The 27,976-nt window shown below is 31.4% G+C and overlaps 6 protein-coding genes across 9 annotated transcripts in view; 3 read left to right on the forward strand and 3 right to left on the reverse strand.

Annotated features, from left to right (window-relative positions):
- Window positions 1-11,956, reverse strand: part of LOC123673742 (serine/threonine-protein kinase Genghis Khan) — a 50,700-nt gene extending 38,744 nt beyond the window's left edge. For all 3 annotated transcript variants that reach the window (XM_045608389.1, XM_045608388.1, XM_045608390.1), the window contains exons 1-8: window positions 11,800-11,956; window positions 10,640-10,872; window positions 9,560-9,816; window positions 7,782-7,945; window positions 7,572-7,722; window positions 5,885-5,939; window positions 1,095-1,300; window positions 250-458 (exon numbers count right to left, since the gene is read on the reverse strand). In XM_045608389.1, the coding sequence (XP_045464345.1) occupies window positions 250-458; window positions 1,095-1,300; window positions 5,885-5,939; window positions 7,572-7,722; window positions 7,782-7,945; window positions 9,560-9,816; window positions 10,640-10,850 (1,253 nt within the window). In that variant the 5' untranslated portion in view covers window positions 10,851-10,872; window positions 11,800-11,956. The remainder of the gene's footprint in view (window positions 1-249; window positions 459-1,094; window positions 1,301-5,884; window positions 5,940-7,571; window positions 7,723-7,781; window positions 7,946-9,559; window positions 9,817-10,639; window positions 10,873-11,799) is intronic.
- A 1,167-nt stretch (window positions 11,957-13,123) lies between these two features.
- Window positions 13,124-18,626, forward strand: LOC123673770 (protein lines). 2 transcript variants are annotated; one of them, XM_045608443.1, is made up of 2 exons: window positions 13,124-13,563; window positions 13,621-18,626. In XM_045608443.1, exon 2 carries the CDS (start codon window positions 13,660-13,662, stop codon window positions 15,889-15,891), a length of 2,232 nt encoding a protein of 743 aa, XP_045464399.1. In that variant the 5' UTR covers window positions 13,124-13,563; window positions 13,621-13,659; the 3' UTR covers window positions 15,892-18,626. The 2 variants fall into 2 exon arrangements, with proteins under 2 accessions (XP_045464399.1, XP_045464396.1); XM_045608440.1 differs by having other exon boundaries at window positions 13,126-13,542.
- A 266-nt stretch (window positions 18,627-18,892) lies between these two features.
- On the reverse strand, window positions 18,893-20,466 carry LOC123673771 (dr1-associated corepressor). The gene is made up of 3 exons (XM_045608444.1): window positions 20,308-20,466; window positions 20,169-20,241; window positions 18,893-19,748 (listed from the first exon to the last, which is right to left on the reverse strand). Exons 1-3 carry the CDS (start codon window positions 20,347-20,349, stop codon window positions 19,162-19,164), a joined length of 702 nt encoding a protein of 233 aa, XP_045464400.1. The 5' UTR covers window positions 20,350-20,466; the 3' UTR covers window positions 18,893-19,161.
- A 183-nt stretch (window positions 20,467-20,649) lies between these two features.
- Window positions 20,650-21,443, forward strand: LOC123673772 (60S ribosomal protein L13-like). The gene has a single exon (XM_045608445.1). The coding sequence runs from the start codon at window positions 20,732-20,734 to the stop codon at window positions 21,392-21,394; it is 663 nt and encodes a 220-aa protein (XP_045464401.1). The 5' UTR covers window positions 20,650-20,731; the 3' UTR covers window positions 21,395-21,443.
- A 1,431-nt stretch (window positions 21,444-22,874) lies between these two features.
- On the reverse strand, window positions 22,875-26,474 carry LOC123673774 (ubiquitin carboxyl-terminal hydrolase). Its single transcript, XM_045608447.1, has 7 exons — window positions 26,325-26,474; window positions 26,027-26,038; window positions 25,545-25,673; window positions 25,346-25,491; window positions 23,586-23,745; window positions 23,152-23,283; window positions 22,875-23,101 (listed from the first exon to the last, which is right to left on the reverse strand). The coding sequence occupies exons 1-7, from the start codon at window positions 26,355-26,357 to the stop codon at window positions 23,012-23,014; spliced, it is 702 nt and encodes a 233-aa protein (XP_045464403.1). The 5' UTR covers window positions 26,358-26,474; the 3' UTR covers window positions 22,875-23,011.
- A 190-nt stretch (window positions 26,475-26,664) lies between these two features.
- On the forward strand, window positions 26,665-27,966 carry LOC123673773 (haloacid dehalogenase-like hydrolase domain-containing protein 2). Its single transcript, XM_045608446.1, has 4 exons — window positions 26,665-26,822; window positions 26,879-27,181; window positions 27,332-27,542; window positions 27,728-27,966. Exons 1-4 carry the CDS (start codon window positions 26,737-26,739, stop codon window positions 27,911-27,913), a joined length of 786 nt encoding a protein of 261 aa, XP_045464402.1. The 5' UTR covers window positions 26,665-26,736; the 3' UTR covers window positions 27,914-27,966.
- The last annotated feature ends 10 nt before the right edge of the window (window positions 27,967-27,976 follow it).

Here is a 27,976-nt window from a genome sequence, read left to right on the forward strand (position 1 = left end):
AGATCTAAGAAAACTAAGAAACTTTCATTTGAAATAATTTTTGATCCATGCTCTTTCCAAGGAGTTATTCCAGTAAATCAGTTATGGAAATCGGAGTTATCCAGAATCGAGTTACAATCTATGACCAAGAAACTTCTGCAGGAAGTTACGGGCGAAACAAACAAGTTACTAGACCACAGTTAGAAAGTCCAAAATATTCTTATTCTGTTGAACAGTATGGCGGTGAAAACCTTCAGTATTATAACTCACCATTCTTGGGAGAACGTAAATCCGATGAAAGGTAGATGGAGTCCAGTGAAAGCATTGTTAGCTGTAGGTGGCATTGCGTCAGATAACCTGACATCTGTGTCATCAACGTCAAAATTTGAAGTATCCGTCGGACTTGACACTTCCGGTATATAGGGGGCATTACTATCTCTCAAACCATTCCAATCAACACCGAAAAACCAAGGATGACTCTACAGAAATAGAAAGAAATCATTTTGTTGTCAACAAAAAACAACATAAATATCTCGAAATTGAAATATTTGACGGTGCCTCAGATTACTAAAGAATAATCATGATTTAAAGTTTACAAGAATTTTTATTTTCCTTTCACAATCCAACTAAAAACTATCCTACAGCATTCCCACAAAGTACAAAAAAACAGTACGAGGGTGAATATGCTGGCAGATGAGTTTTAATTGAAGATGAAATGGAAACTTGTACCGTCAATGGAAATTCGAAATATTACAATTCAAAATAGAATTGAAAAACAAATTGCCATGAACAGCAATGTTAGATAATTGGGAGAGGGATGTAAAACTTCACCAACACCTCTGAGTCTTAAATTATCTATTATTTGATTTGCCTTAGTTTTTACGGTAAGAATTTATTGAACCATTCCAACCAAGATTACAAAGGCTTTCTGTTAACTTCAAAGGTTCATGTTTAGTTTTCATCATTGGCTAATGAATATAATTTGAAATAATTTATATGTATATTTCTGATCTTTGTATTATTAATGTATTCAATTTTCTTCAATAAGTTTAGATTTTTTAAAGCCAATTTATAACTGTAAAATAATTGATTTGATATAATAAAGTAATACTCACTATAAAATCCTGAATTCCATTTTGTCCCAGTCTAAATTCTTGGCTACAGATCAATTTTTTTATTAGGTCTTTTGCCTCATCACTAACTTCTATATCAGTTGGAAAATCAAAGCAATTCTTGTGATTCATAATTTTTCCATAGGTTTCTACCAAACTCTCAGCATAGAAAGGTGTTTCACCAAACAACATCTCATACATACAAACACCTTGAACAAAAAAAAAACATGTGGAAAAGCTCTGAAGAACAATAATTACAATCCAAAATTAAATACTTAAACTTAACCCACTTGCGGTCAGTAGCTAACATATTCATTCAAGTATAATTAAAATGACAGTTCTGTTTGACATATGTCATCGAAACAACATGGATAACCCAGTACATACAACTGACCAAGCGGGTGAACTGACAACCGAAAAAAAGGTATATTCAAAAAGATAATAATAATAATAATAATAATAGTGCTTTATTTCAGATCAAATTAAATATGTACATGTACATGAAAAATGAAATGAAATAGTGTCATAAGTCATAACTTGAATAGATTTACTTGATATAATCTGATATACTGTATGGCTCTAAGTTCAACAAATATACAAATAATTTCTTTTTGAAGCATTTAGTGTCTTCGATCCTTTTTATGTTGTCAGGTAGAGAATTATAAAGTTTTAAGCATCTGAACTCTAGCTGTTTTTGAGTTGTTGTGAGATTACATAGTGGGTAATTATAATTATTGTTTCTTGTCATGTGTGTGTGGTCACTTTTGAAATGTTCAAACATACATTTGTTCTTCTGAAGAAATAGTAGGCATTCCTGCGCATATATAGCATACACTGTCAAGATGCCATTCCCCTTGAAGAAACCTCTGCAAGACTGTCGGTATTCCATTTTGTTGAGAATTCGAATCGCTTTTTTCTGCAAGATAAACAATGACGACATATTTCCTGACCCATAAAATATGATGCCAAATCTGATTTTCGATTCAATGGTAGCATGGTAAATAGTCTTCATTACTCTTGCATTTAGGTGTTTAGATAAGGTTAAAAGTGCATAAATGGATGATCCCAACCCTTCACAGAGACTGTCTATGTGTGCGCTCCAGTTAAGTCGATGGTCTATAACAATTCCCAGAAACTTTGCATGCTCAGATACTGCAACTTTGCAGCCATTCAAGGTTATATCTCCTGGACTCCCAATAGTAGGATGGAAAAGAATTGAGTTTGTTTTGGCATTGTTCAATATTAAGTTATTCTCTCCAAACCATTTTTCAGTGTACTCCATTACCTGCGATGCCAAGAGCTTAAGGTCTGGCCACAGTGTTTCCACAGCGAGTAAATTCGTGTCATCAGCATAATGCACGCTCATTATCTTTCCATCGAACCAATCAACTTCAATTCCATAGTCATTCAGGTACACCAGGAAGAGGAGTGGACCAGCGATCCCACCCTTAGCAATACCCAAGATGATATCCCTCAAATCCGATGTAACTTCCATGCCGTTCATACACATTCTCACAAGTTGAGTTCTTCCTTGTAGATATGAAGTGATCCATTGAAGTGCTGTCCCCTCGACTCCACAACACTGGAGCTTTCTGAGCAGAACCTTTGAGTCCAGGCAGTCATATGCCTTGGAGAGATCCAAAAAAAGTCCAAAAGCCAAGTCTCCATCCTCAAAGGCATCAGTAACTTTCTTGACAAACTGATACATAGCTGTCTGAATGGACCGCCCTCTTAGGTATCCATGCTGGCTCTTTTTAAAGAAAGCACTTTCCAGAAGAAACTCCATCAACTGACTGCAGAAGGCCATCTCAAAGATTTTGGAGAATGAGGTTATCACGCTGATAGGTCTGTAATTGCCGTAACAAGCCTCATCCCCTCCTTTATATATTGGGACTATTACTGCCGTTTTAAGACTGTCTGGGAAAACTCCTGTTTTGATAGAATTGTTTATTATGAATTTCAGAGGTTCTATAATTTCATCACAGGTCTGCCTTATTAAACTATTTGATATGCCATCTATTCCGCTACTGTGTTTATTTTTCATCTTCTTAATTATTGATTTGAGTTCTTCAGATGACAGAGCATTCAGTTGAAATTTCCTTTCTGGTTCCTTGTTCTCCTCGTTTTTATTGAACTTATTCTTTATTATGGATTTTGTCAGCTGGGATGCATTGTTCACAAAGAAGTTATTCATATCATTGGCAATTTTTTTCGGGTTTCCCTTCAATGGGAGTTCTCTTGATTTATTTTTATTTTTTAAGGAGTTTATTATTAAGGAGTTTATTATTATTTATTTATGCACTTTTAACCTTATCTAAACACCTAAATGCAAGAGTAATGAAGACTATTTACCATGCTACCATTGAATCGAAAATCAGATTTGGCATAATATTTTATGGGTCAGGAAATATGTCGTCATTGTTTATCTTGCAGAAAAAAGCGATTCGAATTCTCAACAAAATGGAATACCGACAGTCTTGCAGAGGTTTCTTCAAGGGGAATGGCATCTTGACAGTGTATGCTATATATGCGCAGGAATGCCTACTATTTCTTCAGAAGAACAAATGTATGTTTGAACATTTCAAAAGTGACCACACACACATGACAAGAAACAATAATTATAATTACCCACTATGTAATCTCACAACAACTCAAAAACAGCTAGAGTTCAGATGCTTAAAACTTTATAATTCTCTACCTGACAACATAAAAAGGATCGAAGACACTAAATGCTTCAAAAAGAAATTATTTGTATATTTGTTGAACTTAGAGCCATACAGTATATCAGATTATATCAAGTAAATCTATTCAAGTTATGACTTATGACACTATTTCATTTCATTTTTCATGTACGTGTACATATTTAATTTGATCTGAAATAAAGCACTATTATTATTATTATTATTATTATTATTGACCAGGTAGCTTTGTTCTTATTGCCTGCATTATTTATCTTTTCCTCAAGTGCTTTCTGTTTTTGTTGAATTAACGCTGAATCATATTCTTTCTTGACCTGTTTATATTCTTCTTTTAATTCACTGTTCCCTTCTTTTAAAACCAGTAGAATATCCAATCTGTTCTTTATTTCTCTAATTTTTGGATTCGACCTATCCAATCTATTTATTTTCCTATTTCGCAATTTTGTTAATAGGCATGCTTTGTTTAGGTGATCAGTATATAATCGATGGAATTTTTCAAATTGTAGATTTACATCACTGCCATCAGTGTTGTAAATTTGTGACCAGTCTTGATTGATTAGGTATTCCTTCAATTTTTGTATATTTTCTTTAGAAAATATCCGTCTCAGTATGAATTCACATGATGTATCATATCGAAAAGAGATCTTCTGAGCTGTGTGATCAGAAATATGTGTTTTCATTACTTGGGTGTAATATGGAACCTCTATGCTGGTGTATATTCCATCGATGCAAGTTGAGCTGGTTTCAGTAGTTCTTGTGGGCTCAAAGATTGTTTGTTTAATATTGTAAGTGGAAAAGAAGTTCAAAAGCTCAGATTTTCTGCTATTATTTCCCATCATATTAACATTGAAATCTCCAGTAACAATTATATCTATATGATCTCTTGTTAGTCCATCCATTATTGGGCTTAATTTTTCCTTTAATAGTTCTGTATCTCCGTTACTGTAGATAGTAATACAGACAAATGTTGCTTCTTTTAAGTTGAATTCTACGCCTGCACATTCAAATTTGCCCTTCTTTGAGATTTTACATATCTCCTTCCTTTCCTTTGCCTGAATATCATTTCGTACATACATGGCCACTCCTCCATGTTCACCTTCATTTCTACAGAATTTTGCCATTAATTTAAAATTAGGTAGTGCATAATTGAGCAGCTGATCCTCTGATTTCCAGTGTTCGGTTATACACATAATACCAATGTCTTCATTTTCTTTCACAATTTCTTCTAGCTCGTACATTGCATTTCCTATTGATCTCACATTTTGGTGGAACAATGAGAAAATTTCTGTTTTTTTCTTACTTATATTGTGGTTGTTTCTGTTGGTATTATTTGTTTTTGTTTCGATGACTCTAAAAAATGCTGCCCTCTTATGAAATTGAATCTATCGAATGAGATATCCACTGGCCAGAAATCATTTTTGTAGACTGCTTCCTTATATTCTAGTGGAACTCCCACCATAAAGCTTCTGAATCCGGAGTGTTTATATTTAGTTTCAAGCAATTTCACAACTATTTGACCGATTTGTGTCTTACATTTATCAGCTACATATTTTTGGATAGCAGATTCCGCCACAGATTCGTCCACTTTCGAAATAAACAACCATATCTTCTTTGGTTCTTTGTTTGATTTGAAGGATTTAAAGTCAGTTTCGTCCATTTCTGTTCCTGAACCAACATTCGCCTTTTTATTTCGTTTGCGATTTTTCCTCACTACTTGAAATCCGCTTGATTCTTGTTCATTTTGTTGTTCTTGGATTCTCTCTCTTTCCTTCTCATTGTTTACATTAATTTCGATGTTTTTGTTATTCTGCTTGTCATCTTTGCGGTTTGTCAAAATTGACAGATTTGACATTTCTAACCTGGTTGGTATTTCAAACAATGGTGACTTTGTTGTTTTGTCATTTTCAGTGATTTTCTTATTGCTATAAAAGCCGCTTGAGCCTGTTGAAGCAGGTGCACCAGTAAGAAGTATATGAATCTTTTAAGTACATTTTTTCTCAGCTGTTCTACCTTGACCTCATTATAATTTTTGGCGAATATTACAAACGTTTTTTTATTATGAAGAAAAAACAACATAAGAATACATTATCTTACCCAAAGACCACCAATCACATTCAGGACCGTATCTTCCTTGTCCATCTTCCATTGCCTGAAATTATTATTACGCTAATTACATGTCCATCGAATTAGGCAGACTATTGATTATAAATAAGAATTTTAATTTTTCATCTAATTTTGTTAATAATGTATACAATCAGGCCATGTTGGGCACAAAACAAGCCACATTAGCTTAGGTGACTGTATCTATCCTTCTTGATTATCGTATTGTTATAGATTATATATTTTTTGGGGATTGTAAGTGAACAGTGGACCAATAAATCGAAATTGAAATAGCAAACACGAGAAAATTAAGACTATAGTGCGGAAAGTTTGAACAGATGAAATAGATCCCATTTTGAATTGAACCATTACTCGAAATCCTTGCAAAATACTTATTACTTATTTTTCCTTGTACAATACAACTCAATCTTTAAAAATTTAGGTTCTAATGTGAAACACAAAAGTTATGGTCGAATTATTTTACCAATTATCCGACACAATATTTGAAACACCCTATAATGATATTTCTTCCATTTTGAAAATGTGAAGACTGTTCACGTTTAGAACAACGAGAATAATAATCCGGGAGCTAGGTGCAAATTTGGTTGATTATTTCCTCTCGAGAGATACTTGGTGAGATGCATCAGATAATAGTAATAAAAAGCCTCGTGAACGTCAGCTACGACTCGGTTGGGGGGGAGAGCGGCGGCAGCCTCCCAAACACGAAGAAAAAAAAATACATTCAGTCATTTCCTCCCAACTGAAAATTTGTCAAATTGTAGCTAACCCAATATCTAGACGAAAAAATACAATCAGCTGGCTATAGCATGGTGGATTATATGTCAGCTGGTGCCTCAAACATGAAAAAAAAATTATATTTTCAATGACAGCTCTGACAGCGACTCTGATACTGAATCAGAAAGTGGAAGTAACTAAATATTATTGTGCAACATGTGGAGAAAGTCCTTTTCTCGCGAGTGTGGCACTCTCTGATTCATTATCAGAGTCGCTGTCAGAGCTGTCATTGAAAATATATAATATATAATTTTTTTTTTTTCATGTTTGAGGCAACAGCTGACGTATAATCCACCATGCTATAGCCAGCTGATTGTATTTTTTCGTCTAGATATTGGGTTAGCTACAATTTGACAAATTTTCAGTTGGGAGGAAATGACTGAATTTATTTTTTTTCTTCGTGTTTGGGAGGCTGCCGCCGCTCTCCCCCCCAGCAGAGTCGCAGCTGACGTTCACGAGGCTTTTTATTACTATTACCTGATGCATTCTACTAATTACCGTTTGAGAGGAACTTGGTCATGTATACCTGTTACTGGCTCCCGGACTATAAGTCTAATTAACAAAATTCTGACTACGCATATATCCATTTTTTCAGTTTTTTTAATGATATTTTGCAAACTATTACCACACTTGAAACAGAGAGTCGTTCATAATTGAATATTTAATCATATCAGAGAAGACTTTTTTCAGAAAATTATTGTCATTTCTTTTATAACTGGAAGTAGTGAGGTCGTACAACTATTTAAATAATTATATAATATATCAGATAAAATCATATTCCCAATTTTTAGATTTTGAATCGACCTAGTTCTCCAGAAACGTAAAACTTGGGACACCTTGTATAATATTTTGCAGAAAAATCGAAAATTGTTAAAAGTCAACTCACACGTAAAATTTCTGGGGAGATATAATCTGGGGTTCCAACAGCAACATTAGACTGTACCGTTCCATCTTCGTTTAATTTCAAGCAACTGCCAAAGTCTGCTAATCTAATGTGACCATTCGCATCAAGTAAAACATTGTCTGGTTTTATATCCCTAAAATGCGAGTATCAATATGAAATACCTAAAAAAAATCATTTTTTTCTGTCACAAACCTATGTACATATTTCAAATTGTGTATTGAATCGATAGCCAAAACCATTTCTGTAATGTAAAACTTTGCCATATCTTCTGGTAAACGATCTTCGAATTTACTCAACAGTGTCAGCAAGTCACCACCACAATAATAATCCATCACTAAATACAGATTTGTTTCATCCTGAAATTTGAATAATGAAAATCAGATGTTAGAAAGCATATTATACACCGATTATTTCTGCGCGCTTGTTCTAGAAAAATAGCTGGCTATCATTTTGTTTTAATGCTTGTAATTTTATAATTTTCAGTTGAAAGCTTGCTGAATAAAATTAGTAAAAATAAAAAAATTATTGATTCAGTTTTTCTATTGAGATCTGACAAATGCTAGCTGAGAATAGCCAGCATAGTCACATCCCAGTTGACAAAAATACCTATAACCACAAAAATTTGAAAAGAATTTAAAAAATAAAGGAAAGGACAATGACATGCGATATGGAAAACAATAGAATCGAAATTGGGGCCAATTAAAATAAGCCCACCAATAAGAAAACAAACCCCAATATGAATTGACAAAGAGAAAGCAGATCTCTTTGCTCAACATTTTGCTAAAACTCGAGTCCTCTCACATCTCAATCTATCAAGATCTCCAAGGCCAGATGCATGACAGCCTTGAATGTGGTGCATTACAACTGTTCAAACACAACGACATGTTGATAGAAATACAGCGACTGAAGACCCAATTGAAATAACAACAACAATGATGAAGGAATTGCTAAAAGAGGGAGTTAAAATGATGCTATTTTTATCAAATGCCATTTTTGTACATCACCATTGGCCTAAGCAATTCAAATCAGCGGAAATTATTATGATACTTTAACCAGACCAAAAACTCTCATGATGTCTCATCCTATAGGTCTATAAGGTCTTGTTAATTTAATCCAAAATCCTATAACTACCAAAACTATTATTGGATTAATAGATACCAGATGAACATGCCTTTAAATGAGAAAAAATACTGCACATTCACAGTTTTGGGTATAAGCCAAACTTTCAATAGGGTTTGACATGAAGGCCTTCTTCACATATTCAAACTGTTCAAATCTCACCTAAGCAATTGGATCTACACCCATTATGCACTGCAAATTTTCCAACAACTAAATGGACCAACACAAGTACTTTTGCTTTGATAGTCATACAACTAAGTAATGAAGATCCTGCAGTATCAACAAAACATCATACAAAATCACCTAAACATGCTGCAAAAAATGTTTTAATGATGGAAAATAAAAGTTAATGAATCCAAATCAACCAACATAACAATCATGTTAGGACACGAAAAGTGTCCTTCATTCAAAATCAAGAATTAAAATATACAGCAAATGTCATCAGTACAATATCTAAACGAAAAAAATAAATTTGGAACAACAACTATAAAAAAAAATTATACAAGTTGACCTGAGATTCCATGAACTAATTTGGAAATAAAATCTAAATGACACTAGACAACAAAATCTTTATATACAAACAGTGATCAATCCCATCAGGACTTACGACATTGAACTAATGGGTTCCGAAGTAAAAGCCATATGATTTTTTTTCTCAATACATCATTGAAAAAATATCATATAATTCTGTCTTTTACAAGTCACTTTTCAGATTAATTGAGTAACTGTAATTGAGTGAAAACATGAATGTGCGTTTGAACAAGCGCGCAAAAGCTACTGACTTGACATAAATGTTTTTCCTATCATTAACACTATTGTGAATTATTAAGTAATTAAAGCTAATCGTTTACCTGAAACGCATAATGAAGATGTGTTATCCACCTTCTATCACCATAGACTAGAACATCCCTTTCTTCTTTGAAACAAGCAGTTTCAGCCCTCTTCAACATTTCCCACTTATTGAGTATTTTCATAGCAAAAACTTTCTCAGACCCTTTGAATTTCACTACACATACTTCACCGAATGCCCCCCTACCTATAACTTTTATTATCTCGAAGTCATCTCTAGAAAGTCTCAAACTCTTCACCGAACTGGCTATGGGTTTAACTGAAAAAGAGAAAAATTGCAAATGACACAATTATTTACTTCAAATTGACGTCATTGTTTATTCACACAATCCAGTTCATTCATCATCATATGATAATAGCGATAAATTATTCAAGTTTATAACTTTTTCCGCATTTTTAATAACATGAAATTAATTTTACGGCATTCAGACAATTTTCAGACCAATTTAATAATATTTATTTTCTTTCAAATGAACGTATATCGTTATATTAAAAGACTATTCTATGAAAGTGTCAATGAATATGACAATATTTTTTTTCAAATAGAGTATTGATTTTATATTAAGTTTTATGAGAGGTTCTAATCTGATAAATATAATCATAACTTAGGGTACTATTTCTCTTTAATTTTTTTCTTGGATAATGTCCATAAATTTGATAATAATTATTTTAGTTGATCTACAATTTTCAGTCTGTGATGTTTTGTCTTATGTAGGCCATGCACTTTATCTAAGAATAAGTGAATCCAATCGAAAAATAATACAATATATTAAAATTAACTAAAATACTTTTGATATATTAATTCCTGGTTTGAAACCAGAGTTAACAAGATTTGTATAAGAAATGATAATACACTATTTATGATTGTCAATTTCATATTATAGAAATAGTGAAAAGAGATGAAGAATATTTCAAAGGCAATTACAATGTTACAATGTGATATTCTTTATTTCTTATTGAAATGCAAAATTGGGACTATTATTATTACTATCATCACATAAGAAAAATGAAGTAATCCTTAAAATTGACACTTTTGACTATTTCTCTTTTAGATTCTATCATTCTATCAGTTCACCACTTACCAAATTCAATGAAATTTGAAACGGTCTTCTCCTTACGTAAGCTTGAATTGCAACATTCATCATATAATACAACAAGGATATCTAACAAAGTTTCAATACTAAAACTCTGTCCCTTGGCAACCACAGGACCGCCAAGGAACAGAGCTTCCAATCGGCGAAGCCTCTGTTCTCCGTCCACATCAGGCATGGCCGTAGTATTGTTTTCACACATTCGACCAATTCATTTGTGTAAACTGAAAAAAATGGCTCCTTAAGATTAAGCAATTAACAACTGATACATTCAATAACTTCTACACTACATTTTAGAATAAATTAATATTGATGAATCTCTATCAATTATTCTAGTTTGTAAAAATTGGCATATTTCATATTCAATATTCCCAACACCAGGTAAGCTATCAAAATTTAAAAATGAACAACTCACTAGTGAACAATTTAAAAAATTCTAAACATTAACTCACATGCTGTTAGTTCTGTTGAGATTTTTGATAGTGCAAACAAAAATAAGATTCATGAAGTGGTTTTGAATACAGAACACATTCATTCAGATGATTTTTTTTCAATGAGTATTGATTTTGAAAGTGTTTCAAACTAAGAAAAATTCAGCTAGAATGTTGAATATTTGAATGACCTTTAAATTGAGTCATTATTTTAATCACATACTAATTGAAGAAATGCTTAAGCCAAAAATTAAATGGAGAAAACACCTAAAACCAAAAGAATTGTTACACCCAATGATATTACCCAATGAAATAGAAGTATAAATAATGGAAAATTCTGCCGATTTTTTCATGTCTTATATTAAAAGATTTGAAAACTGGAATAATTGTAAGGACTAATTTGAATATATTAAGAAAAACTACCATGTTTACAAATATATTTCCAAAATGTCAATGAAATAGGCTGCATTTCTAAATTGGGTTATTGGCTCATAATTATGAAATGTAAAACCTTAGTCACGCACGAAAAATGTCAATAGTTTAGTTTCAATAAATTGATATTTTGAAAAATCTGTAGATTGCAATATACTGGATCAACACTAATATATTAACCTAAATATATTTATATTTATTACTGCATGTACGAAAAACACAGATTATATTGAGAATGCAAAGAAACAATAAACACCTAATGTAGAATGGACATCAAAAAATCCTTACCTCATTTAAAATATTGACTATAAATAAACACCACTTGTCATTTGAAAACACTTTCATCAAAATCTTTCAGCAGCCATTTTTGCAATTACAACTACATTAGAATAGACACCAACCTCTACTCTCCCACTAGGATAGGCAACAGTTCATTCTCTCGAATTCTATAAAACAGAATTCTTCTCCAATCGATATCTCGAATGAATAAAGCTCCTTATGAGTTGGTAAAAAATAATTAACATTCAATGTTTGTATTATTGTTCAATAATTCATTTGAATTTCTATAATTTCATGAATTCTACAATATAAACAGATAGTGGCAGTAAATAAAAATATTTTTGTTTTATTATCTGTGAAAACGCCATCTAACGAATAATTGCGCATATACACAATAGTTGAGATATCAAACGCTGTAGATTGAATAATTCAAATAATTTAACATGTATTTAAAAAAAGGTACTGAGATATCTAATGAATTATTCAAAACAGCAATAAAAACGGAAATTCAATAATAATAGTTTTAGTCGTATGACCAAAATTGAATTTGAGATGCGCTTTTGTATAACTTTTTTGGTTGAACGAGTTTGAAATACCTATAATTAATTTCCTTTGAAACTAGTCATACGTATTTTTTTTATATAATAAATAAGAAAAATAACTAACTCACAATAAGCATTGCCTATGCTGTTCAAGCAACACTAGAATTTAGCCAAAGTCGATTGATAACATTTTTGAAGAATATTTTTTATTGCATATGAGATAAGGGATCTATATACTCAAAGTAGCTTATAATTATTCAAAAAATGTGACCACTTGCAATAATGTATGATAATAAGTTTATATATATTATCGTTGGAACAGTCAGACAACGCACAACGGAAAAAATAATAGCTCCAATTATATTCCAAAATATATTAGCGACTTAAAAAAAATATGATGAAAAGCCAACTCTAATAGGTATTATGGGTTATTTATCCAGTTTCATTCTAGTATGTGCTGGTACTTTCATCAACGATGAATGTTCGGAGTAATGGAAAGAAAGGGAATATAAATATAAAATGAATAAGGTGTACCTAAATTCAGGTAGGTAGACGGATACATGGCAAGACGTCTTCTGTGTTACGCATTTTACAGTTTGTGGAAATTATATTGAAAATAACATCATTTATTGCCATGAAATATGAGTTAGAATGGAAAGCGTTAAAATGCTCCATTGCCCACATTGATAATTAACATTTGAAATAGAGTTTTGTGTCATTTCAAGACTACTGTTTCGTAATTATGAATGGAAGGCATATAAATTTGGCAACATTGTACATTCCAATTACAAAATTTCAGTCAATTCAGATACTTCAATCAAAGTGACAAAGTCCTGAAATATTTTTTGTTTGATATTGACAATTGGACAGTAAACTCTGAATTGTAAATCCTTATTGATTTTTAGTTACGAGTAGTTTCTTGATATTTAATTCCCTACTTTCATAAGCTGTAACTTGTCAATATAAACTTGACTTGCGCGTCATATAGTACGCAATGGAGTTGTGTTATGTGTGTAAATACTCATCATATTTAAATACATCTATTTAGAAATATTTTGATTCAACTGAATGAAGAAAACAGAGTTGAATGAATTAGAAATGGAGTGTATGAGATATATAAAATATTCACTACTGAGCAGATGGGTTTTGAAATTTCAAGTGACTACTGGAAGATGTTACACATGATACTCATACAGAAGCAAGAATCTTGGTAAAATCCTCATCATTCACTGTAATATTTGTAATTTTGAGATATTCCAAATCTATGAAGTTATTATATTTGTTTCAGACAAGGCATACACTATTCAATATTTGGGGAAAGTTTCTAATGGTTCTCCAAAATAGAGGCAATAATATGGCATCTGAACAGCCTTTGAAAAAGAAGCCTAAGATTGAAGATGTGGAATCTTCTGATGAAACAGACTTCATTGTAAATTTTCCTGCTGATAGTGGTCTCTCTAGTTTAACAACATTACATCTATCTCTTCCTGCAAATGTGAATGAAGAGGATATTAGTCTAAATAACATTAACCAGCAATATAATGATCGACTACCATGTAGGACTAGTGAATGTAGTGCAAAGAATATTAGGAGTGGCGGTAGTGCAGATCAAACTAATAGTGCAACAAATAATATATACAGTTATTCGTATCACCCCAATAACTCCAATATCTCCATTGAACCTGCACCAAATATTATATCTGTTGATGAAGCAGTCCATAACTGGTCTCCTGGTAACCGTGATCAGATTATTCCAGTACAACCAATTCCTGAATATGTAACCCAACAAGATTCTGAGTATGATATCGAGAATGGATTGGATGAGTTTCAGAACATGCTTGTGAAACAGTGTCTTTGTGGAATATCAGATGAATTATTTCAAAATCCATTCGAGGGCTATCAACTGATAAATCCTGTTGGAATTAGATGTGGTATGTTGACAGAATGGCCCACTTCTAAAATTTTACATTTTCTTTCTAATCTTCAATTAGTCTTTGAAATTTATATTAAACAAAATAATAGAGGATTTATTTGCTCCAAAATATTAGATTTATGTAATAGTATTATGGTGAATGAATATAATTTGATGGAGCAAATATTGTCGTTATGTGATACTAGAAATAAATATATCAATTTTATGTCCGCGAAAGTAGTTAGTAGTTTTTTTATCATAGCCAAAACCGAGTTGAATAATGAATGGTTAGAGACTTTATATGGTTTTTTAACATTAGATAACGTTGACTACATAAAAATGAATTTTACTCTAGAAATAATTAAAAGGGTAGTTGAGTGGAAAGATGCTGATACTCATGTTTTAGAAGAAAGTAATTTGAATTCTTCTGAAACTAAAAGTAACATTGATTGTTCAACAGTGCCTTACAGTGACTCTGAAAGTTTTGATACGAGTAACGTTAAAGGTTTAATTATTAGAAATTTAACTGTCAGATGGCAGATTTTAATATCAAAAATTCGATTTCTAATTGACAATAATACTAATGTCCAAGCACAAACTTGTATAATAACATTTTTAGAATTATGGGAAAACACAATATCAGTTAGGAATAATCTGAGTGTTATCGATACTAAACCGTTTTATGCTCATCTGGAGACGTTCTTGTCATTGTTAAATAATTCACTTCCCTCCATTATATGGAAACAGCTGTTGTCATTATTTAATGAGGTTTTATGTTATGGCAGCACTTTGGCTCTACAGAGTTTAATACCAGATGATACTTGTAGATTAGCTCATTTTGTAATTCGTTTTGTTAAGGATCACTCCCTACTAGATAGTTTACCTCTTAGAAGGAACGAAGGTTATACCGTGAGTAGCTTGGTGGGAACAATACCAAGTACACATCCTTCACAAAGCAATATGGACAAAACTTTATTGCAAAAGATGGTTCTTTTGGTATTGAAATCAGTGGCACTGTCAATCAAAGAAACAAAATCCGATAGTTCCGATTCTAGCATAGGTTCAGACGATTCCGACTATAATCAAGACATGCTAGTTATCGGCAGGTCTATGAAGGACGTCTTGAAGAAGCTCGATATATTCCTTAAAAATAATCTTGAATTTCATCCTGAAACGCCATTTTCAAATATTCTCGTTCACCTGTTCAGTGATCAAGATGACTATTTGATCGAATCAATGGTGTGTACACTTGATATCATTGTAGGGATACCAGACAGGTGTGCGGTTTATCCAGAATTATTCAATATGTTGAATCCTTCATATACGTTTGTTGAATTTTTGAAAGTAGTCGGTCATGGTTCAGATCTTCTTTTGGATTATTTAGTCAGTAATGAGACTTGCTTCCTATTATATTTGTTGCGATTCCTTAAATATGTCAGAAAGAACTGGTCGATTTTCATGAGATGTTGTAGAGAAGCAAGTTTGACGAATAGTAATGAATTTGATAATGCCATGCGTGTTTTAACTCAGTTATATGATCAGATAGCCAGGTTAGTACTTAGACAGTTGTTCCCATATAATATTGATCCAATATTGAGGCTGCTTAAAGGATGTATGAACTTGTACGAAGGGGGAGAATACAGTTGATTTCTGAAATTAGTTGGAAATTATGAAATTCTTCTACCTCACAATAAACTATGAACTGACAATCAAATTACCTACTTAACGACATCATCTGCATAACATCACTGAAACCTATGTAATAAATAATAAATGGCACATCAATTGCAATTCTGTGTTCTCTCAGCAATATTTTCAATTGATATCTTGTTCAGACTTTAGGATATCACAAATTTTCTTATATATTTACATGTTGTGTTTGTTGGAAGCTCTAAATGTGAAAATGTTTCTGTACTCATTTTATCTCGAAATATTCACTCGACACATTTTTCCATTATCCCAGATAATTTTCAAGTTGAATAAGTCGAAAATCTCTAAAAAGAAACATCTTACAGAAAAATTTTTTCACGAAAAGGTTGATGATTTTTAGGGGAAGTCTGCTTATGCCAAAATTTCAAATGAGAATCCCTGTTTTTTATTGCAGATTCGTATTCTACGGCAAAAAAAAATAAAAGTTTTGTAAGAACAATTTTTCACGAATCGCCACAGATGTCTTTCTCCCATTAATTAATAAGGACATATCAATTGAAAGAAGATTATTTGGAATCTTTATATAAATGATTAATGGAACCGATACATTGAGGTTGATTAGACAGAAAATACAATTCATGAAAAATTGTTCATGCAAAACTTTCATATTGTCTGCAATAAAAACAGGTGTTATTTATTATCTTTAAGTTCTGTATTTATATTGTGAATTTTTCGAAAGATTTTTATATTCAGAGGATAATTTTTAATCAATGACTCAAGAAATAGAAACAATATTATTTATTCATACTATAATTAAATGAAAAGGTTGAGTGGCTGTTGTAAAAAACTTTTAAATCGTATGTGTTGGGTGTTCAATTCATCTCACCCAAAAGAATAAATTGTGTATAAATAACGAAAATCTTGTGATATCTATTTTTTATGCCATGTAAATATTTTTTATGTTCAAAACTGATGTCCAAAAATTGATGAATATAAAAGAAGAAAAAAGTAGTTTGGCCTTTTTCCTACAACTATTAATGCAATATTTTGGAAATTGAAAATAATTAATCAAAAATCTCGAAAATTTCAATGTAATCAAAAAAAAAAATAGCACTTCCCAATGAAATGGAAGTGCCATTATATTTTATGAAGAACTGAATAAATGCCATGGTTGTAAAAACCAATGTTTTACAATTTAAATTTATTGTTGCGTACATTTGAAAAATGTTATAAAGGTTTTCTATATTTTATTTTTGTTTTCAGTTTACAAATATAAAAATGATTGTTAGTAACCGTTATAACGAGTGATTATATGAAAAATCAATGAATTTTAACTGGAAATGAAAGTAATATGATGTTATTTGATTATAATGTGTTGAATTATTTGAATATCCTACATGATAGTTTTATTATTTCCAACTTCAATAAAAACAGTATTTTTATGTTATTCATTCCTGTAATTATAATTTTCATGAATTTAGTTTCATCTGTGTACATTTAATTATTTAAGTCTTTCCTATTTATTGAACATATTTATTAATGATAACAATGTGTGTAATAATAAATGTTAATTATAGTTACCTTTATGAAGTTGTAAATATATTTTTGTAAATGCAGTGTTGAGGAAATTTTTTAAGGATATAGATGTAGGGTAAGTTGAATTTCGAAGATGTTTAGAAATTGAATGATGAAATTAACATTATTTAATGCTCATTTTGTATATCTATACTAATAAATGATTTTTTTAATATATTGTTGTTTTAGTCGATTTGGGAAGAATATTTGAAATTGTTACTGAGAAAGTTGGCAGCTTGATTTCATTAAATATGAGGTCAAATGCAATCAGTCATCGACTTATTAAATGCTGAAGGCAACGAATTGGAAAGTTCATGGCTTTTTAGTAGTGGTCTACCGATTCTGCGTAAGCATCTTTAGAGGTTTCTATGTCTTGATTGAAAACCGACGACGGATTTTTTCGATATTGGTGACGATTCTATACAGTATTCATACTTTCACCATTAGAGCAAAACTATGTGGTTCATCCCCTCCACTTCTGAGAAGTAGTTTTTGTGCGATTTATTACTAGTAACTAGCCGCTATGAACTATTGGTGTTTCTTCTTATTCTGTTGATATTATTGAAACGTTTCAATGGCTCCCATATTATTTGTTACTATGTAAAACACGGCCAATCGTCGAACAACAAGTAGTTGAGCATCACAGATTAAATGATGTGAAAATTATTTTCTCCAGAACGCGTATCAAATGTTGCCAGATCAAATAAAATTCCCCGATTTCTATTTTTGTAAAAATAAAATATCATAAATAGTAGTAGGTTTTATTTTTCTTAATTTCCATTCCCAGAACAAGGGAACTATGGCTATATGATTCCAAGGTTCTCAGAGAATAATCAAGATGTTGTGTCCGTAAGTCGAAGACAGAAATTCTGTTAAACATCAAGAGCTACTACCCAAGAATGAATATAGAAGCTATTGAAATATACAAGCATTCCAATAAGGTCAATAGGAGAGAGGAGACACCTATCGTATAGTTATGAGCAAGAGCTAGCACTTGAACTGAACTAACCTACCTAATGGAAACTTTATGTGAGAAACCGACTAGACCACAGCAATAAAGTCCGGCATTATCTAACCTTAATTGTTGTGAACTATAGTGCTGCAGAAATTATTGAAATTGTTAAGAATAATATGGCTATAAAAATTCTTTGGTTGGGTCTCCTTAATTTAAATTAATACCTTTTCACACATTAGGTCACTTTTCACTTGAGAAAAATTCAAATGAATATGTTGCAGTTTGGTAGGAGCCCCAGTTATTCTCTCAGAAGTCCTATTGAAAATTTCAAATATTTATACCTCTGAAACTATAAATGATAGAACTTTGTGGAAAAAAATATTGTATTGAATATGATCATAGCAAAACATGACTCAAATTTTATTATGCATTTTAATTGTTACTCATTAAAATAATTGAAACTCTCACTTGTAATTATGTATATAAATAATAATTTATTTTTTACAATTACATCTGAATGTTGGTACTACAGAAGAAGTACATCAGGTAATATATTCCTCCAAGTTACAAGAAGATTCATGAATATTACATTAAATTAAATGTATGAAATATCAGAAATACTGAACATATTTTAAGGTACTATGATGTTGAAAACTCATTGGGAGTCTTAAGCATTATTTAAAAATATTGAAATCACGAAAATGTCCATACACAGTTTTTCCACTTAATTTGAATTGTCAATTGTCGTAATCTTCATCGATAACCAGAACATCATTTTTACTTTGGGATAAAATGGGAATGAGAGGGGGAACATCCTCGACCATCAATTTTGGTATTTTAGCAGATTTTCCACTATCTGAAGAGTCATCAGAATCCAAATCGTCTTCTTCTGTAGATTGAGTGCTACTGGAGTTTTTTCTTCTGGAATTATTACTATTACTTCTTGAAGCTCTATTTGAAGATTTTCTCTTTGTTATTGTACTTGAACTTGTAGTGGCACATCCTTCTTCATGTGATATGGAAGGTCCATACCTTATCACAGTACTTGATGTTTTGCTTTCATCAGGAGTTGTTTGTCTGGTACCACTAACACTAGTTGATTCACGATTCTCCATACTTGCATCAAAAAGAATGTTATTTTCATTATCTTCCTGTGCACTAGCATCTGGTATGTTTTTGACTAGATCCTTCAAGAAATCAAAACGACTTTCAGAAAGAATGCATTGTTTCATATGAGATGGTGTTAATGTTTTTGCATTTCTTGAAAGTGTGATTTGTGTAGATTTTATTAATAGCGATTCAACAAAAAGCTCCAATGTTCTAGGTAATCTGTATTAAGGAAAATATGATAATATATTACTTTTTCATTTTATAAATCGAAATGGACCAAAAATAATTTAACTCATAAGGATAATTCATTCTATCAATTAATTAGAAATGATAGTTTTGCTACTCATTATTTACTTATTCGTTACTATTCCACATTTAATTAATTTTATCCATGAAATCATAAAAAAGGATTCTGAAAATTAAATAAATATTGATAAAGAGAAGGTTCAAATAAGGATGAACATAATTACTTGGATATAAAACTATAGAAATTATTAGAATTCCATCTAACTCCCTGACTGTAAGGGATGGAATATTTATTAATAACAATTCTATTCTCTCATTCATCTTTAAAATATTCAAAACGAATCAAGTTCATTTATTTCATAATATTCATTAGTTATCAAAAGGATATAGATTATAATTGGTACAGCTTGTGCCACTTTCCCAACCTCCTCATCTGTCTGCATAATTTTTTTAATTCTTCCCTGAAAATGAAATATCAAAATCAATCATAAGTTTCGATAAAGGGAAAAACTTATTAAAAATCTCACCGCGGGAAATCTAGCATTATATTTTTTTTTTTTAGAAGGCATTTCAAAATTTTTCCAGATTTAATGTTTAAACAGAACCAAACACTTCTATTTGAGGTTAGGCAAAGTTACAGATGTCATAGATATTATTTGATATCTCCAGCAATCTCTAACAAGATGCATGTAATATATTTTTTGCATAATAAAAAGTAAATAGTTCAATATCTCAAGTTATAATTTGATATTTATAATAAAAATAAAAGATTATAATAGTCGATTCAAAAGTCATAGTTGAAGAGTGCAAATCACGCTATCCTAAATTTTTAAGTACTCTGTGCTTTCTTTGAAGGCATTTTATCATCTGTGTGAATAACCTTCCTTTTCGACCAGTCTGTATAACACGTGTGTGTTTGTTCCAGGTTTGTGCTTTCAAGTTTAGCCCAAAATGGCTCCTAAAGGTAATAATATGATCCCAAATGGTCATTTCCATAAGGATTGGCAAAGATTTGTGAAGACTTGGTTCAATCAACCCGCGCGTAAATTCCGAAGGAGACAAAACCGTATCAAGAAAGCTAATGCGATCGCACCCAGACCAGCCAAAGGCCCCCTTCGTCCAGCTGTGAGATGTCCAACGGTACGTTATCATACTAAGCTTCGTACAGGAAGAGGCTTTACCCTCCAAGAATTGAAAACAGCAGGACTTAATGCTCGTTATGCTAGAACTATTGGAATAGCAGTCGATCATCGTAGGAGAAATAAGTCCCTCGAGTCTGTTCAATTGAACGTACAAAGGTTGAAGGAATATCAATCGAAATTGATTTTGTTCCCCATCCACAATAAAAAGAAATTGAAAGCAGGAGAGGCTAATGAGGAAGAAAGGAAGGTTGCCACTCAATTAACTACTGAAGTACTTCCTATTCGTCAAGCTTCTATCAAGTTGAAGGCTAAGGTGCCAACGGAAGAGGAAAAGAACTTCAGTCCATACAACACCCTCAGAAAGGCGCGTGCTGATGCTAGATTGATAGGAATTCGTGCTAAGAGAGCAAAGGATGCTGCCGAGAATGAAGATGTAACCAAGGCTTCAAAAGAGAAGAAACAGAAGAAATAAATTTTTCTGATTAATATTTGATAAGTGTAAAAATATAATATCTTCTTAATTTGTTTTCTCATTTGAAGTTCATCCCCTAGTATTTTTGGTATTAGACTAGTGTATAATATAGATTTCAATTAACTTGAAAGTTCTACTTAAATAAGGGATGATACATGAATGGTTAGTTCTATATTATATTAATTATTTTGGCAGAACACAGATTAAATTCTTCAGTGTTTGAACTCTTGTATTGAGTATCAGATGTAGCATTTTCAAGTTCTTCCCGATAACTTCTATACTACAAGTGATAATCGATTCGAACATTGCATACATGCAATATATTAAAAATAGGGGGGAAGAATATTTAAATTTTGAAATATTTCTTGAGATATGTTATTTACTTATTAGAACATGAATCTTATCACATGAGAAATAAAAACTAAGAAAATTTTCCTTGTAAGTACTTGAATACGATATATTCAGAATAAGGTAAGCATATTCAATTTTTTTTTATTTCCTAGATTATGTTATTTCTTTAGCCAAACATGATTCTTAATAAACGCTTGAGGAAGGGGAAAATATTTGACTCCTTATATTTTAAGTTACGAATAAAATTCAAGAGCATAAAAACTATTTGAAAAAATCAATCGTTATTCAGCATTTTTTTTTGCAGAATTTTGAAAAATTTATAGCTACAGAAATTGACACAAAAAACCTTTGAATTTCGAACATGTACTGACATCAGTGTTGCCAAAGGTGCCTCAACAAAAAATTCGAATTTATCGCTAAAAGATCGCGTCAAAAAATGTCTGCTCACAAAAATCCATAAAATAAATGTACTTCTGAAATTATTTAGAGCGATGAAAAAAATCTTTTTCTATCATCTAACGGTAATGTAGTTACAATAAATAGTTCGGAAAAACAATATGAGGTAAATCCTCGATGTATCTGTTATAGTTTTATTATCTCTCTTTTAAATTTCACCATTTTCTGTTTGAACCTTTCTACTTTGTACCTATATTCGTCTAGTTGCAATTCCTATTTGGTTACGAGTTTCAATGTAAATAATTGATAAAGCAAAAGTTTGGCGAGATAATTGTCCTATTATTTTATTATAATTTTGTCAAAATTGTGCTTTTTTTCTTACTATAAATGAATTTTCTATTCATTAAATACCATATCTAATAATTTTATAAACGATTTGCAATAATAGAACTTATACTCTAAATTTTCACGAATCCCTAGAGATAAGAACAAGAAGATATTGGAAGTCAATTAAGGGGATGCATACAGCATGAAGATGTTCCAAATGAGAAGTTTTTCTTCCACCACATTTGTTATTATGAAAGAAGTTTGGATTGACTCTCAACAGCACTGAGCCCCAGAAACTTGATGGAAGTCTAGTGGAATGACCAAATGTTAAGCATTGGATAACAATGAAGGACTTTGGAAATAACAATATATAACTTGATATGATTTATGCAGAAATTAAAACCAATTAACAAAGCAAAGCTTTATTTGATTAAGAACAATGCTAGAATTTCATAAAAAAAAATAAACACTGCATAGAAATTTTAGAATAAATAAGGCGTTATAGATATAGTTATTATTCTTTGGTCTTTTTATTTTTGCTCTTCATTTATCACAAGCAGTTAGAGCCATAACTGTGAAGTTTACATCTTCTGCATCTCTTGCTATAAAATCTTTACAGACTTTTGCTGCATCCTAAAAAAATAAATGAAGTAGAATCAACAAAAAAATAGAAAATTTATTACATCAATAAAAGTGTCCATCGTTGTTTTTCCATGATTGATTGGAAATTCCTTCCTACCATCTAGTTCATAAAGATATCCACCTTTCTCCACCAAAGCAATAAAATGGTGATTTACTTTCTCATCAGGATTTAACTGCAAAAAAAAATTTCTACAATCAAGCAGATTTTTGTTCATTCAATTTTTGTATTCTATACATTCCAAAACAATAATTGTGAATATTACAGGAGGTGTTACATTTTTTCGTCAAACGATTCCAAAGGTATATTATTGGAGATAATAAACTAATGAAAAAGATATAATCAAGATTAATAAAAAAAATCAATATACTTGAAAAATTAAGTTGATATGATGAAATGTGAACAAGTTCATATATGCCCTTCTGAAATTAATAATAAATTTTCAAGAAAAACATTTCAATTCAAAAGAAAATTCACCTCGGTTTGTCCTTCCAGAGCTAATTCCTGGTGTGCGTTGATCATATCCATTACATGTGGATTATTCGGAAGTTCTTGCAAAAGTTTGCCTCTTTCTTCTGGCGAAAGACCCTTTGAATCATCCAAAAATGTCTTGAATATTCCATCTTGTAAATCAATTCTGAGAAAAATAAACATTATTATTGCATTGCAGTAGGCGGTTACACCGATTGACTGCTATGTCACAACTGATGAATTGGGGATATTCTAGTCTTGAATAGATTTAAAAAATCCCTTAGAATCAAACCGGCACCACTAATGAATATATTTTGTATACCCTCTGTGAGAAAAGATCAGGGTTTTTACTGCCTCCCATCCGCAGCATTATTTAATGTTAGCCTAACAGCGAATTCTTCATAAAATTTGAGATACTAATTCTACCTCTAATTGCAAAATTCATCTCCATTGAATTGGTAGTTTTGAAATTGAGCTCTATTCTATAACTTAAAATCGAATTGAGATGGTATGTATCGAATAGAATGGCACCAAAATTGTTTCGAAATGGTATTCTGACTCAACTAGAATCAATTACGAATTACATTTAACGATAGAAGAAGAATTAGATACATAATTTGGACGCAATAGAAGAAAAACTTTCTGATTTCTTAGATTACGATCTGATTTGTTCGTAGTTGTATAAGGTCTCAAAAAAAATATGACAATCGGTAGCCTGGCTCTTAGGAATTTAGTAGCGATGGAGCGGATCGCGTTGTGCGTACGCAAAAATTACAAAAATGGCGCGAAGAAATTTTTCGAAGATTCGAGGTTTTCGTCACTCAAATAATTGGCCAAGCATTCCTCTCATTCGGAAACGGTTCAACACCAGATAAACCAAAACCCGGGTTATTGAAAATGGAGAGTACGTGGAACGGGTTATTTGATCCGTTCGTGATGTTCCCGACCTATTCATTCGGAAGCGTGAAATGTCTTTTCCAGGCAAATTAATCTCCAGAAGGGGTGACATCATTGTCCTCCCCACAGTCCTGATTTGACGCCTATAGACTTTGATCTATGAGGTTTTCTTAAATCTGAAGTTAACGTTAGTGAACTAACTTCCCTGGCCTAGTCAATAGAAAATATTCGCCATGAAATGGAAGTCATCACAGAGCATAGTTGCCAAGCCGTCATCAGGAATTTTAGTGTTAGATTGAATATACGTGTGTCGTGTACGCGAGGGTAGATATTTGGACCACATTATCTTCAAGAAATAAATTCCCATCAATGTATTTTTATAATAAATAAAAAATTTTCAGAAAAATGGTTTATTTTTTTAATCCCTTTTTGATCTATAAACTTTTTTTTGACACACCTTGTATTTTGCCGATTGATGAATTTGACCGCGGCATTTTAGATCTAAACCGCTCCTCAAAATTTATCTCTAGGTCTTTTACTTTCGAGAGTTATCGTTTTTTGCAGCCGGACAGAATGGAATTTAAATACGAATTCATCAGGGGCCTTATAATTTGAGGCTATTCTCTGCTTAGAATTTGAAAAATACAAATATCATGACAAAATGACATAGTGTTTTTTTCAGAGAACATTACTGACTACTACTTTTAAACAAAAGTTCTTCGTTATTTTATTTATATTGAAGGACTAAAAAATTAAAAAGATTGTAGATCAAATGAAGTAAATTCATTTTGTTTTTCACCTATCCTTAAAATTACATTTCAACACAAATGTTACGAGCTATGTTAGACTTAAATCAATTAAAACAATACCTTTCTGCATTGTTAGCAACCGAGTGTATTAGTGCAATGGTACCACAAGCATTGGAAACATATTGCTTCATGTAATAGAGATCAGGCACTACAATTTGATCTTGTTGTTGAAGCTCAGATTTTTGTTGTGCTGCATGTTCGTAAAACTAAAAATAAAATCTTCTGTTTCTATCCCTCTAACTTCAACAGACATACTCACTTTATCACTACATGGAAAAAGTAAAATAAATGCCAAAGCTGGTCTGGGAATCCAATTCAAAGCTTCATCTTCTAAACCAAAGACATCAACCAATTGCCATTTTTCGGAAACCCCAAGCTTATGCAAAAACTGAAATAATTCCACAAATATTTTAGATAAACCTTCTTTAAAACAATTGGATTGAATTGAATTCAATCCACAATATTGATAATTCTATCTCTAAACATTTCAATTAAAAATTTAAACCCTAAAGGGTTTAGTTAGTGCTCAAATGAAATTGGGTGTGGTATCAACTGAGTCCACTGTTTATTCCAACGATATGATGTGCCATATATTTTTAACTCGAAATTTGATGGTCATACTTATGTATATCTTTAAGAAATGTTATAAACTACCTTACCTGTATAAAATACAATCTTCATTGTTTAAATTCTGATGAATATTTTACATAACATTTGAAGATATGTAAACTTTAAACTTACCTTGTTCAATACCTGTAACATAAAAATGAGTCGCTAAGTAAATTGAAAATATATTTGCGTCTTATTAGATGTAATAAATAATGTGACATTCATGAAACCACTATTTATTAATTTCTGTATATTTTTAATTGTAGAAGCACTTCGAAAGAGTAATATAATACACCTTCCATCGAAGTTAGTAGAGTAAATACTTAAAATCATTATATTATAATTTCCATTGTACACATGATTTGAAACTTTCAAAATTTTGAAATTGAAAAGAATTGTAAATGATATTCTTTCAAGTTTCATCACGTACCTCAGGATTAGATTCCAACGGAAAAAGAGCCATTTGGAAATATCAATAGAATAATAGAAAGAAAAAAGATTGATTTTTCGGCAGATTGGATAAGAACCTATCAATTTTTTTTTTAAATTAGAGGAATTTATATGCAGACCATAAAACCATATAACAATTTTCTTATTACCCGTAATATGTTGAATGGAGATTTATATCAATTATAATTTATGTAATGTTTTTGTGTTCATATTGAAATGATGTAGACGAGTCGAATAAAAATAAATGATCAAATAAAAGTATTAATTCATCACCTAAAAAGAAAAATCTGTGTTTGCATAGATTGCATTTTGTGGTGTGTATAAAGTAATTTTTTTCTATGCGTCTGAGTAGAAAATTTTAAGGAATCCTCTTTTTAATTTTTTTGATAATTATGTTACGTGCTGTTCTTATTGATTTGAGTGGCACTCTACATATAGAGAATCAAGCCATTCCAGGAGCAATAGATGCTTTGCATAAGTTACTGCTCAATGTTCATATATCGAACTGAAAATTAAATTATGTATGATTTATAGATTACTTGCTACAGGCATTAGAGTGAAATTCGTCACAAACACAACAAAAGAAAGCAAAAATGTTCTTTACAATCGACTGACTAATATTGGTTTTCAATTAAAAAAAGATGATATATTTAGTTCTCTAGCTGCTGCACGAAATCTCTTAGTGCATAGGAAATGGAAGTCCTTATTACTGCTATCACCTGAAGCATTGGAAGATTTCGAAGATTTGGGCTGTGAAAAAGATGAAAATCCTAATGCTGTAGTTATTGGCTTAGCCCCAAGTGAATTTCATTATGAACGCTTGAATGATGCATTTAGGTGATTGCATGAAAACAAAATTTTTCAGCATACGTTCCAAATGTCTGCTTGCATTTTTTTAAATATAGTTCTCATCAATCTACTTGGATTCCAGAACATATTTTTCCGTTAAATTTAGGTATATTTTTTCCTCCATATGTATCTTTCTAGATGTTTACAAAGTGGTTCTAAATTAATTGCTATCCATGCTGGAAAGTATTATAAAAGAGAAAATGGACTTGCATTAGGCCCAGGATGTTTTGTGAAAGGTTTGGAATATTCAGCTCAATGTGAAGCTGAAATTGTTGGAAAGCCAACAAAGGAGTTCTTCCTTGCAGCATTGGATGACATTCAACCGGTAGAAGCTATAATGATTGGAGATGTAAGTTTATGAAAAAAATCCATTCATTACAAAGGAAGCTTATTGTCGTCAATAAGATGTGGTCAAAAGCAGAGCATAAACTTAAACTTCAAGGAAAGAAGGTTTCAATGATATAAAATATAGTGATAAATTTTCCTTCTAGAATAGATTACTAAATTTTGTAATATTATGAACATTTTTTCTAGGATGTAACAGATGACATACATGGTGCCCAGATTACTGGTATGAGAGGTTATCTAGTACAAACAGGTAAATATAAGAAAGGGGACGAGCTCAAAATAAAACCAGAACCCAGTGCAGTTTTTCCCAGCATTGTTGAGGCTATTGATTCCATATTAAATGAACTGAGTGTAGGAGGTCATTCTTTTTAATGTTTTGATTTTTTATTATCTGTTATGAAGATATTATATGATGTCTTAGTGAAGTATGATTTA

The sequence above is a fragment of the Harmonia axyridis genome, chromosome 2 (genome assembly GCF_914767665.1).
Source record: "Harmonia axyridis chromosome 2, icHarAxyr1.1, whole genome shotgun sequence".
Taxonomy (NCBI): domain Eukaryota; kingdom Metazoa; phylum Arthropoda; class Insecta; order Coleoptera; family Coccinellidae; genus Harmonia; species Harmonia axyridis.

Coding starts and splice junctions, on each gene's coding strand:
- LOC123673771 (XM_045608444.1), bottom strand. CDS start 20,349: ATGCCTTCTAAAAAAAAAAAATATAATGCTAGATTTCCCGCG. Junction 20,242..20,307: donor ATAATGCTAGATTTCCCGCG/GTGAGATTTTTA, acceptor TTTCATTTTCAG/GGAAGAATTAAAAAAATTAT. Junction 19,749..20,168: donor AGCTGTACCAATTATAATCT/ATATCCTTTTGA, acceptor AATACAGATTAC/CTAGAACATTGGAGCTTTTT.
- LOC123673772 (XM_045608445.1), top strand. CDS start 20,732: ATGGCTCCTAAAGGTAATAATATGATCCCAAATGGTCATTTCCATAAG.
- LOC123673774 (XM_045608447.1), bottom strand. CDS start 26,357: ATGGCTCTTTTTCCGTTGGAATCTAATCCTGAG. Junction 23,746..25,345: donor GTTGCTAACAATGCAGAAAG/GTATTGTTTTAA, acceptor TATTTTTCTCAG/AATTGATTTACAAGATGGAA. Junction 23,284..23,585: donor CTCTGGAAGGACAAACCGAG/GTGAATTTTCTT, acceptor TTTTTTTTGCAG/TTAAATCCTGATGAGAAAGT.
- LOC123673773 (XM_045608446.1), top strand. CDS start 26,737: ATGTTACGTGCTGTTCTTATTGATTTGAGTGGCACTCTACATATAGAG. Junction 27,182..27,331: donor CGCTTGAATGATGCATTTAG/GTGATTGCATGA, acceptor GTATCTTTCTAG/ATGTTTACAAAGTGGTTCTA. Junction 27,543..27,727: donor AAGCTATAATGATTGGAGAT/GTAAGTTTATGA, acceptor CATTTTTTCTAG/GATGTAACAGATGACATACA.
- LOC123673770 (XM_045608443.1), top strand. CDS start 13,660: ATGGTTCTCCAAAATAGAGGCAATAATATGGCATCTGAACAGCCTTTG.